Below are 13,018 nucleotides of genomic sequence, written 5' to 3'. Positions count from 1 at the left end.
TAATGCTGCACCCCAAATCACTGCACTGGCTACCCATCAAATTTAGGATTGACTACATAATCCTACTTTTGACATATAAAGCTCTAAATGGTCTCGACCCACAGTACCTGAGTGAACTTTTAGTTCTTTTATGACCAGCCACACCCCTGTGATTACTACTGGTACCCAAAGTACAGATCACAGGTGGGAGCAGATCCTTCTCCTACAGAGCTCCGCAGTTGTGGAACGGCTTACCGGTCAGTGTTCAGGACTCAGACACAGTCTCAGTGTTTAAATCTAAAGTAAAAACAAATCTGTTCACTCTGGTAAAGTTCCAGACAAAGCGTCAATTATTAAGTCCACTTTATCACACAGTCCCCCTGTTAAGCACAGAAAGTGTTAAATTCACCCTAGTTGAGGCTGTCCTAGTTAGGGTACCGGGCCACTGTAGCACCAATATACCACTATTACCACATATTTCAGTACCAGTCGTACGATGCCACCATCTGCCGCTGCTTCTGTTTGTTTTCTTCTAGATACTGAATCAAGCATACAGACAGTGGTGGCGTCGCGGTTAAGAATCAGAAGGTCAGAAGGTTGCCGGTTGGAATCCCGATCCGCCAAGGTCCCCACACACTGCTCCCCGGGCGCCTGTCATGGCTGCCCACTGCTCACTCAGGGTGATGGGTTAAATGCAGAGGACAAATTTCACTGTGTGCACCGTGTGCTGTGCTGTGCATCACATTTGACAAACACTACACTCTATACTGGCAAGCTCCAGTGAAAAGACCACCAGATAAATCCTGGTTCCTGGCAACTGCTAAATGAGGATTTAGCATGAAATGAACCAGATGGTCACCACAGCCACCACCACCGTAACAACTAAAGTTTCAAGGATTTTCAAATGGACCAGTAGCATCATAATGGACACGGATTTTTCTCTTATTGGCCAGTCACAAACTCTGCACTGACACCACCTGCAGGCTCAGTCTACCCTGGAAGGGGGTTCCTCTCTGTATAACCCATTCCCAAGGTTTCTTAGTTTCTTTTTTTGTTTCTCCTAGAGTTTTTTTTTTGTGTGCAGCAGGGTCAAGTGTGGGGGCGTGTCAACTGTAGGGCCTGTCAAAGCCCATTGAGACATACTGTGATGTGATTTTGGGCTATATAAACTTAAATGTGGTTGTTGTTATTTAACCATCACCCTTTGTGAGCAGTCATGATAGGTGCCCAGGGAGCATTGTGTGGGGATGGTGCCACCCTATACACTCGCCTATTAACCAGAAGACCTAGGTTCAAATCCCACTTACTACCATTGGGTCCCTGAGCAAGACACTTAGGGTTAAGTTGCTCCAGGGGGACTGTCCCTGTAACTACTTATTGTAAGTTGCTGTGGATAAGGGCATCTGATAAATGCCGTAAATGTAAATTAAGAGAAGCATCAGGAAGGTTAAGAGGGTTACAGGAGGAGGATTGATGTCACTGGACAGCAACAAAAGCAGGCAGGTTTGGGAGGGGGTCCAGCACCTCACCAACTACAGGCTGAGTCATGGACCTGCTGAAGGTGATGCCTCAATGGCAGAGGAGCTGAACCACTTCTTTGACCGTTTTGAGCTGGAGTAACCAGAGGCAGCTGTTCCAAATGCAGCAGCAGCAGCAGCTCACAGCAACTTCACCCCCACCCTTAAGATGGAGGAACATGAAGTGATATATATTTCTTACATAGCCCTTAATAACATACAGCATGTCTCAATGGGCTTTAAAAGACCCTACAGTTGACAGCCCCACACTTGACCTTTCTGCACAAAAAAAAAAGAAAAGAAACCCTAGGAGAGTTTAAACGAATTAGTCTGTAATTCAAATGCTGACTGCATTAATCTGGGGTCTCATGACTGATACCTTGAACGAACTTGGTATGTGGCCAGTGCTAAGCAACGATTTAATCATTGTAAGGATAGGAATGAAAAAAAAATTATTATAACATCGGTGCTACTTGTTTAAGGAAACTTGTAGGAAGTGGATCTAATACGCAAGTACACTGATTTAACAATAGAATTTGTTTAATTAAGAAGGTTGAAGCGTTCTAATTGGTGCTCTGCTATTTGAAGATTAGCAATAAAGATGTTCAAAAAACCATTGCTACTATGATGATATTGAGAGATAGTACCCATGTCGGTCTTATTCCAGGTTAGTTTGGCTACAGTATTAAACAGGAATCTGGGATTATTTTTGTTCTTGTCTATTAAAGAGGAGAGATATGTTGATTTCAGTATTTCACAAAGACAATCACTTCACTTCTTACTTCTGCATCCCTGCCACATCAACACCATCTGAGCAGCTGTTTTCTGCAGCAGGCAACACAGCCTCTAAGAAAAGCCTTAAAAAAAATTGTTAGATGCATCCCTAATCAGGAGGTTGCCAGTTCAAATCTGCAACCACCAAGCTGAAGTGCCACTGAGCAAAAATTCACTCACTATCTGAAATGCTTACATTTTATTTCACTCACCTGAATGAATCACATCATCCAAGTCCTGCTTCTCATCCTTCACTGTTACTTCCACTGTTTCAACACAATCCACAGGTGTGATGATATCTGATTTCTTCTCTGTACGCTTGTCGGCCTTTTCTTCAATATGTAAATGTTGATGATGTTTGAGTTGATCTAATGTTCTAAAGTATTTAGAGCAAAGAGGGCACTGGTAGGTATTTGCAGTATGTGTCCACTTGTGTCTTTTAAGGTTTGATGCTTGCGTAAAACTCTTCCCACATTGTACACACTGGTAGGGCTTCTCTCCAGTATGTGTCCTCTTGTGAATGTTAAGGTGTGATGCATGTAAACAACTCATGCCACATTGCACACACTGGTAGGGCTTTTCTCCAGTATGTGTCCTCTTATGTATAATAAGGTTTGATGCTCGTGTAAAACTTTTCCCACATTGCACACATTGGTAGGGCTTCTCTCCAGTATGTGTTCTGTTGTGAATTTTAAGGTGTGATGCTTGTGAAAAACCCGTCCCACATTGTACACACTGGTAGGGCTTTTCTCCAGTATGTGTCCTATTATGTATAATAAGGTTTGATGCTCGTGCAAAACTCTTCCCACATTGCACACATTGGTAGGGCTTTTCTACAGTATGTGTCCTCTTGTGGTTTGTAAGGTATGATGCTCGTGTAAAACTTTTCCCACATTGTAAACACTGGTAGGGCTTTTCTCCAGTATGTGTTATCTTGTGAATTTTAAGGTTTGATGCTCGTGTAAAACTTTTCCCACATTGTAAACACTGGTAGGGCTTTTCTCCAGTATGTGTTATCTTGTGAATTTTAAGGTGTGATGCTCGTGTAAAACTCTTCCCACATTGTACACACTGGTAGGGCTTCTCTCCAGTATGTGTCCTCTTGTGAATTTTAAGGTGTGATGCATGTAAACAACTCATGCCACATTGCGCACACTGGTAGAGCTTTTCTCCAGTATGTGTCCTCTTATGTATAATAAGGTATGATGCTTGTGTAAAACTTTTCCCACATTGTACACAGTGGTAGGGCTTCTCTCCAGTATGTGTCCTCTTGTGTCTTCTAAGCAGTGATGCTCGTGTAAAACTCTTCCCACATTGTACACACTGGTAGGGCTTTTCTACAGTATGTGTCCTCTTGTGGTTTTTAAGGTATGATGCTCGTGTAAAACTTTTCCCACATTGTATACACTGGTAGGGCTCTTCTCCAGTATGTGTCCTCTTGTGAATTTTAAGGTGTGATGCTCCTGCAAAATTCTTTCCACACTCTTCACACTGGTAAAGTTTCTTTTTAGGATAATTTCTCTGTGGTGTTTGAAGGATCTTCACTCGTCTTAAACTGTTGTCATACTTGTTGAACTGGTGCAGCTTTTCTTCAGTTTCCTCTTTACACCTTTGATCAGCGTATTTGCTTTCTTGAGCTGTAAAATCAAACATTTAAAGACACTTGAACTTGATCCGTGAAATTACATGACTTTTTAAGCAAGGTTTTTTTTTTTTTTTACCAATTGGTAAATAATAAATTGGATACTGAAAATGAAAGCATTTTTGTCATTGTGATACACAGCAGCACTCCATACTGAGAAACAACTAAATGTGTCCTCTGTATTTAACCCACCACACTTAGTATGAAAGCTGCCCAGTGAGCAGTGTGTGGGCATGGTACCTTACTTAATGATACCTCAATGCTACCTTGGCAGTTCAGGCTTTGAACTTGCAAATCTTCAGTTGCGAGTTTACTTCCTTACCTGCCATGCCACCACTGTGGGGAAGACACAATGTTTGCACAAATGAAATTAAACAGTACCATGATTGCTCTAAGTATCAGATCATTTGGGATACCTTTTCACTACAGGTGAGCACTGTCACTGTATGCTCTAAGATCCCACATCTGTCATCAGCAGACATGCAGGTTGGCACTCAAGATCATTAGATCATTAAACCTTTTTATTACCTTTCAGAGAGCAATTGTGAAAACTAGGAATTCCCCTGGGTTGAAAGGAAACTTAAAAATAATTCAAGTCCCACTCCTTTCTTAGGCCCAGTATACACAACAATGCTTTTCTCTAAAACCCGTTAGTGGATGAGCTTATTGTCAGGACCATGCGGCAGAGTCAACATTGAATAACAATGCTGTGAATCGAGGCAAACTTTTGCTGTTCATATGGAAAAAATTACCAGTTCCAGAAAATAATAAACAGAACTCCACTCACCTGAATATTCTTCATCATCCAACTCCTTCTTCACAATAATTCCTGTTGGTTCCAGTATTTTACCACCGATCAGAGATGCGATTGAATCTGATGATTTTTCTGGTTTAACATCTATGACAAAGATACAGAGAAAATGACAATTACAGCCTATCAGCTCATAATGAAGACAAAAATAAACTTATTCTTCACTAGACCCACACCTGTGATTGTGAACACAAATGAATCCCCATCCTGAAGAAAAACAAACGTGGGAGGGTACAGATTTTGAAGGCAACATTGAACTTAAAAAAAAAAAAGAGGGGGGCTAAAATAACAAACGTGGTGCTCTGCAGCGAGGGCACTGCCACAGCAAAGACCTCAAGAGACAAACTAACTTACCGGATCAACAATTCCCACCAGTGTACCCCACAACTCATTCCACACCAACAAAAACTCGGGGAGCTGACCACAAACACAGAACCAGGACAAAATAACCAGGAGCCCCAATTTGTCACGTCCCCCTAGGGGTTAAAGAAACTTAACAAAGATGTGGAGAAGAGGAGGTCTGATGTTAGACACACAACCAAACAAAACGTACAGACGGTGCTTTAATTTACAGTAAGCTAACATGTACAAGACAACAGCAGACTCAGCACAGCTAACCAACATCAGAACAGCCTAAAGGAAGCAGTGGTCCAGAGGAGCTCAAACACGCCCAACAGTTAACAAAGAGGAACCTTTGTTCCTCTTCCAGGGGGGAGAGGAACACACACACAAAACTGCAGTCAGAGAGAGGCGAGTAGACCTGAGCCCAACAAGTACAGCTTTTTAAAAGCCTAAACCAGACAAAACCCACATGACTGTACCAGCATGCACTGTGCGCATTGCAAGTCTTTAAAGCTTTTTTTTTTTTTTTTTTTACACACACCTCAGACTTTTGTAATTGCAAAAGGTTAGCCTCTGTTTCTGCATCTATAAAACACATTAAATTTATGGCATTTGGCAGACGGCTTATCCAGAGCAATAATGTTACTATAATGAAATTAGTGGTGGGCCGTTATCGGCGTTAACGTGCTGAGTTAACGTGAGACTCTTATCGGGCGATAAAAAAAATATTGCCGTTAATCTATTCACAAAGTTGGGTTGGGAGCTGGGTCTATACTACGCAAGCTATTGTGCCGGAGTTAAATGGTTACACTAGATTTATAAGTATATTTCTTCTTTCTTGTGTCTTTTAGTTTCTTATTTCCTAAAGACTTTTATTTCGGTTTTGAGACCCGGTTCAGGTCTCTTGGACACATGGCTTTCACTATCTTCCCGGCCCTGGTCCAGCACCGCTTGCTGTAGGTTGGTTGAAGGTCAGGGAGCTTGGTACAGATGGTGCGTTCAGCTGATCGAACCACCCTCTGTAGGGCTCGCCTGTCCTGCATGGTGCTGTTTTCGAAAGAGGGAAAAGATGTTTCCCTGAGATGTTTCCAGTCAGGATGCTCTCTATGGTGCAGGAGTAGAAGTTTCTGAGCACCTTGGAGGGCAGTTTAAAGTCTCTGAGGCGTCTGAGGCGGCGAACACGCTGCCGGGCCTTTTTTACCACGGTGTTGATGTGACAGGACCATGACAGGTTCTGCGTGATGTTAACACCGAGGTATAGGAAGCTGCCCACTCTCTCCACTGGGCTCCTGTTGATGACAGGGGTCTGGTAGGTCCTCTCCTGCTTGGTACTAAAATCCACTACTAACTCCTTTGTCTTGCTGATGTTCAGGTGGAGATTGTTCCTCTGGCACCAGTTCACCAGATTTCTAGCCTCCTCCACATAGGCCGTCTCGTCAGAGATCAGGCCCACCATGACGGTCGTCAGCAAACTCGATGATGGTGGTGGAGTTTGTAGTGGCTGTACAGTCGTAGGTGTACAGGGAGTACAGCAGGGGGCTCAAAACACAGCCCTGGGGGGGGTCTCAGTACTGAGGGTGATGGTGGCTGAGACATGTCCGCCCATCCTTACTGCCTGTGGTCTCCCAGTTAGGAAGTTGGAGATCCACTGACAGAGAGATGAGCTGAGTCCCAGGTGCTCCAGCTTGGTGGTGAGTGTGGAAGGGATTATTGTGTTAAATGCTGAACTGTAGACAATGAAAAGCATTTTAACAATTTCCCTTCCGAATGTCCAGGTGGGTGAGTGTTGTGTGGAGGACATGTGAGATGGCGATGTCTGTACATCAGTTGGGATGGTAGGCAAACTGTAGCGGGTCGAGTGTGTCCAGTGAAGAAATGATGATGTACCTGGAAGCAATCCCCGTGTTATAGATTGCGGGGTGAGATTTTTAAGCGTCGCGGACGGTTTTATCCACCCACAGCTTCTGATTAGGAAACGTTCTGCCGATCGTTTTCTGAATGGTATTTTCCGTTAGTTTCCCAGTGAAACTCGAAACCGCTTCCTTAAACTCGTTGATGTTTTCAGAACTGTTACGGAACATTTCCCAGTCTGCGTCATCCAGTGAGTCACGATTTGTCCGTCCAGCGTGCCATCTCCCACCGAAACCTTCCTGTTTGAGCCTTTGTTTGTATTTAGGCATTAGGAAGATGGTGGCGTGGTCAGAATGGCGGACAAGATTGTGCCTTGTAACAGTCCTTAATTGTTGTGTAACAGTGGTCCAATGTCTTTTTAAGGTGTGACAGGCGCCCGGTGAGCAGTGTGTGGGGTCGGTGCTTTGCTCAGTGGCACCTCAGTGGCACCGATTGGATGGCGTGGTCTGGCGCCACTTGGTTCAGCCATATCTTGGTAAAGCAAAGGAGGTTGCAGTCCCGGACGTCTCTCAGGAACTTTACCCTGAGGTCATCGAGCTTGTTCAACAGTGACTGGACGTTGGCGAGCAGGATGCTAGGCAGAGGCGTGCAGATCTCACTCAGCCAGCTGGGATTTTAAGCAGTTAAAATCTACAAATTGTAAGTGCATGGTATACTAATAGAAACAAGAGTGTCTCTACTGTACTTAATGCGCTCAATGTACAGTAGACCCAATCTGAGGTCTGATGGCTGCTACCTTGAATGAACTTGGCATGTGGCCGGTCCTAAGCGAGGATTTAATCATTGTAAGAATATGAATTTTTAAAAATTATAACATCGGTGCTACTTGTTTAGAAAGTGCACAAACATGTTGCTCCCTGAGCTGTTATAATAATAATAAAATAAAAATTGACTAACACAAAAAACATACATGTATGCTTTACATCTGCCAAATATAGACTTTTTTTTTTTTTTAAATAAAGTGCCACCTGAGCTGCCAGAACGATAAATAATTTAAAAATAAAGAACAATACAAATCAGAAAATTTAACAGGATTTGTTTGAATGTCAGAACTTGTTCTCTACACTACACTGCAGATGCACACACTCACAAACACTCACACTGACGCAAACACACACTGCAAAAAATGCTTTTCTAATTTAGTTTTGTCCTGATTTCAGTCCAAATCCCTAAAAAATCTTAAATCAAGATACATTTACTAGACACATGAAATAGCATAAGAAATTATGTCTTGTTTTCTGATAAAACATCTCAAAATTAAGTGATTGTTTGTTTAAAACAAGCAAAATTATCTGCCAATGGGGTAAGAAAACTAATCTTAATGAGATATAATCTCAAACAGAAGTTAAGCATCACTTAATTTTCTCATGCCATTTTTCTTGTCTAGTAATCTTGATTTAAGATTTTTTAGATATTTGGACTGGAAACGAGACAAAACTACTAGGTAAGAAAAGCTTTTTTTGCAGTGTACCTATACATCAGATTGAAAAATGAACGGTCCAAAAAAGGCTAGTGAATAAAAACATGTCTTTAGTTTTTTAATGCAAAGTAACTACAGCACCCCTGCTTTACTACTGTTATTAATGCGCTAACGCTAACTTGTCATGCTTGTCAAGCTGGATGACGGGTAAACATTTACATTTACAGCATTTATCAGACGCCCTTATCCAGAACGACAATCAGTAGTTACAGGGACAGTCCCCCTGGAGCAACTTAGGGTTAAGTGTCTTGCTCAGGGACACAATAGGCGAGTGCGTTACCCACTAGGCTAGTACCACCCTCCGTCGTCCACGCGGAGACGCAGAGAACAGTCCGAATGCTGTTTCATCCCCCCTCCACACCTGTAGGTGGCGCTGTACGTCCCCATCTAGTTCTCCTCCATGGTGAGTTAAACACCAGCACCAGGGACATTACGTTCCTCGCTTCAAAATGGAACAAAAGTAGGATTCTGTAGCGAGTTACCCTGCTGCTGAACTCCCTTCTTCCTCCTCAAACATCCCAACATGTTTGCGTTTCAGGTGCTGGATCATTGGCGTGGTGCTCCCGTGCCGTGCCATGTCGCTTTTGCATATTTTCGCGCAGATTTCTCTGCCTCCGCCATGTATCTGTCCTCTACCTCCGCTTGTTTTTTTTTTTATTTTTGCTCCGCGCTGTCTATGAGGCGCCAAACTCTGCTAGCATCTGTGCGCGAGAGAGACCGAGTGTGTTCACTCCACTCCAGCTCAAATAATTTTTTCTTTTTTTTTTAATAATCAAACATCTCCGCGTCGCACGACATAACGAATCGATTAGGAAATTAGTTGCCAACTATTTTAGTAATCGATTTTTATCAATTCGTTGTTGCAGACCTAGATCCCACCCACCCAATGCAAACTTTCTTCAGTCTGCTGCCATCAGGGAGGAGACTGCGGAGTCTCCAGGCCAGGACCAGCAGACTGAAGGACAGCTTCACCCATCAGGCTGTCAGGAAGCTCAACTCTCTCCAGGCTCTGCCACCACTCCCCTCACTCCCCTCTTCTGCTCCACAAACTTTCTGAACTCTAACACAAACACACACACAAACTGACCGTGCACCAGTCACTCTGTGCAGCATTGGTTTGCCAAGTACCTCACTTTGTCACTTTTACTCTTACAAGCTCTGTTGCACTACAAATGGTCACATTGTTTACATGGTTTTGCACCCTCCACCATGTGCCCTTATTTGTATATTATGTTTTAAAATTTTTATTTATACCTTTGTATTTAATGTTTCTGTTTGTATTTAATGTTACTTGTAAGCACCATGGGTCTGAGAGTAACGCAATTTCAATTCTCTGTATGTCCTGTACATGTGGCAGAATTGACAATAAAGCAGACTTGACTTGACATTAGGGCTACAACTAACGATTATTTTAATAATCCATTAATCAGTCTATTCTTTTTTTTTTTTTTATTAATCGTAGAATTAAAAAAAACAAAAAAAAAACAGAAAAGCATTCATTTCCAACCCTTTATTCAAAAACAGAACCAAAATCTTTAGAAAGTGCACAAACATGTTGCTCCTTGGTCATCTTAAGATGACCAAGTGCTATAAAATAACTTTAAAAATTATATTAAAAAGTACAACACACACAAATATATTTGTCAATAATAACCTATATGGGACAAAGCACAGAATATACACTGCAAAAAATGCTTTTCTAAACTTTTCCTGTTTTCAGTCCAAATATCAAAAAAATCTTAAATCGAGATACATTCACTAGACACATGAAATAGCATAAGAAATTGTCTTGTTTTCTGAAAAAACATATAAAAATTAAGTGATTGCTTAAAACAAGCAAAATTATCTGCCAATGGGGTAAGAAAACTAATCTTAATGAGATATAATCTCAAACAGAAGTTTTAAGCATCACTTAATTTTCTCATGCCATTTTTCTTGTCTAGTAATCTTGATTTTTTTTAGATATTTGGACTGGAAACGAGACAAAATTACTATGTGAGAAAATATATTTTTTGCAGTGTAGCTATACATGACAACAGATTGAAAAAATGAATGGTCCAAAAAAGGCTTGTGAATAAAAACGTGTCTTTAGTCTTTTAATGCAAAGTAACAATAGCACCCCTGCTTTACTACTGTTATTAACTTGTCATGCTTGTCAAGCTGGATGACGGGTAAACGTTTACATTTACAGCATTTATCAGACGCCTTTATCCAGAGCTGTAAGTCCCCGTCTAGTTCTCCTCCATGGTGAGTTAAACACCAGCACCAGGGACATTACGTTCCTCACTTCAAAACGGAACAAAAGTAGGATTCTGTAGTGACTTCCCCTGCTGCTGAACTCCCTTCCTCCTCATCAAACACGCGTTTCAGGTGCCAGATCATTGCCGTGGTGCTCCCGTGCCGTGCCATGTCGCTTTTGCATATTTCCGCGCAGATTTCTCAGATGTATCAGTCCTCTACCTCCGCTCGTTTTTTGTTTTTTTTGCTCCGCGCTGTCTATGAGGCGCAAAATTCAGCTTGCATCTGTGCGTGAGAGAGACCGAGTGTGTTCACCCCGCTACGCGCTCAAATATTATTATTATTTTTTTTAATAATCAAATGTCTCGATTAGGAAATTTGTTGCCAACTCTTTTAGTAATCAATTTTTATCGATTCATTGTTGCAGGCCTACTTGATATTGAGTGATTGTATCCAAGTCAGTCTTTGGCTACAGTATTAAACAGGACAAGAATCACTTCACTTCTTACTTACATTTAAGGAATTTGGCAGACGCCCTTACCCAGAGCAACTTACAATGTGCTTTCAAGTTACCATCGATGAAGTGATTAGTTATGGTTCATTAGGACCCCCAACTATGAATACAATCTTTTTATTCACTCTGTTGTAGTTTCTATACAGAAGTCAGACAATAAGAAGGTTACAAGTTCATCTAAATATTCTCTAAAGAGGAAGGTCTTGAGCTTCCGTTTGAAAGTACTCAGTGACTGAGCTGTTTTGAGGTCAAGGGGAAGTTCATTCCACTACGAGGGGCCAAGACAGAGAAGAATCTAGATGAGTGTCTTCCTTTTACCTTCAGAGATGGAGGGACCAGTACTGGAGGGTTCTGCATCCCTGCCATATCAACACCATCTGAGCAGCTGTTTTCTACAGCAGGCAACATAGCCTCTAAGAAAAGAGCGAGCCTGAGCCAGGAGCATGTGGACATGCTCACATTTTTCATTTTTGCAAAGTGTCTGAACAAAGGCAACGAGAGAGAGAGAGAGAGAGAGAGTGTGTGTGTGTGTTAAATTTTCTGATTTGTTTTATTCTTTATTCTTTTTGTTCTGGCAGCTCAGGTGGCACTTTATTCTTTATATTTGGCATAAGTATACATATGTGTATACGTACGTGTATACACATACATACACATACATACACATACGTGTATGTGTACACGTATGTGTATGTAGCCTAGTGGGTAACACACTCGCCCATGAACCAGAAGACCCAGGTTCAAATCCCACTTACTACCATTGTGTCCCTGAGCAAGACACTTAACCCTAAATTGCTCCAGGGGGGGACTGTCCCTGTAACTACTGATTGTAAGTCGCTCTGGATAAGGGCATCTGATAAATGCTGTAAATGTAATGTATGTTTTTTGTGTTAGTTCATTTATAATTTATTATTATTATAAAAGCTAGATGTTTGTGCACTTTCTAAAGATTTTAGTTCTGTTTTAAAATAAAGGGTTGGAAATGAATGCCTTGTTTTTATATTCTTTTTATCTGATTGCCCTATTAATCAATTCTTAAAATTATTATTATTATAAAAAAATTGTAGCAGCCCTAATCAGAAGGTTGCCAGTTCAAATCCGCAACCGCCAAGATGAGGTGCCACTGTGCCAAAAATCACTATCTGAAATGCTTAAATTTTATTCTACTCACCTGAATGAATCACATCATCCAAGTCCTGCTTCTCATCATTCACTGTTACTTCCACTGTTTCAACACAATCCACAGGTGTGATGATATCGGATTTCTTCAATTCCTTCTCTTCAGTATGTAAATGTTGGTGATGTTTGAGTTGATCTAATGTTCTAAACCATTTAGAGCAAAGAGTGCACTGGTAGATATTTGCAGTATGGGTCCTCTTGTGTCTTTTAAGGTCTGAAGGTTGTGTAAAACTCTTCCCACACTCTTCACACTGGTACGGCTTCTCTATAGAATAGTTTCTCTGTCGTGTTTCATGGATCTTCAGTTGTCTTAAACTGTCGTCATACTTGTTGAACTGGTGCAACTTCTCGTCAGTTTCCTCTTTACACCTTTGATCAGTGAAGTTGGATTCATGTTCTGTAAAAACAATTTAAAGCAATCAAAGACGTAATTAAACGTGACCAGACAAATCATAAGTCATGACTAGAGAGATCAAACAAATAAAATTGAGTACATTGTAAAATATCATATATCATATGTACCAATATCCATATGTGGGCAAAGCGTTCTAATAAATTTTGGCTGCTTCAGCCCCATGTAAATGTTACCTAATAGGGCAGGACTCCGCACACAAGACAAAGGGGAAAATAA

At 41.4% G+C, this 13,018-nt stretch overlaps 2 protein-coding genes across 2 annotated transcripts in view; one reads left to right on the top strand and one right to left on the bottom strand.

Annotated features, from left to right (window-relative positions):
• LOC114785464 (zinc finger protein 493-like) overlaps positions 1 to 13,018 on the top strand; it is a 478,845-nt gene that overhangs the window by 297,864 nt on the left and 167,963 nt on the right. The window lies entirely within an intron of this gene.
• LOC114785596 (zinc finger protein 420-like) overlaps positions 1 to 13,018 on the bottom strand; it is a 33,383-nt gene that overhangs the window by 6,545 nt on the left and 13,820 nt on the right. Inside the window, exons 4-6 of the mRNA XM_028971980.1 lie at positions 12,573 to 12,666; positions 5,194 to 5,199; positions 2,483 to 3,773 (exon numbers count right to left, since the gene is read on the bottom strand). Of these exons, the coding sequence (XP_028827813.1) occupies positions 2,483 to 3,773; positions 5,194 to 5,199; positions 12,573 to 12,666 (1,391 nt within the window). The remainder of the gene's footprint in view (positions 1 to 2,482; positions 3,774 to 5,193; positions 5,200 to 12,572; positions 12,667 to 13,018) is intronic.

Source organism: Denticeps clupeoides, chromosome 3 (assembly GCF_900700375.1).
Source record: "Denticeps clupeoides chromosome 3, fDenClu1.1, whole genome shotgun sequence".
NCBI lineage: Eukaryota > Metazoa > Chordata > Actinopteri > Clupeiformes > Denticipitidae > Denticeps > Denticeps clupeoides.
This window is presented reverse-complemented; position numbering and strand designations above follow the sequence as displayed.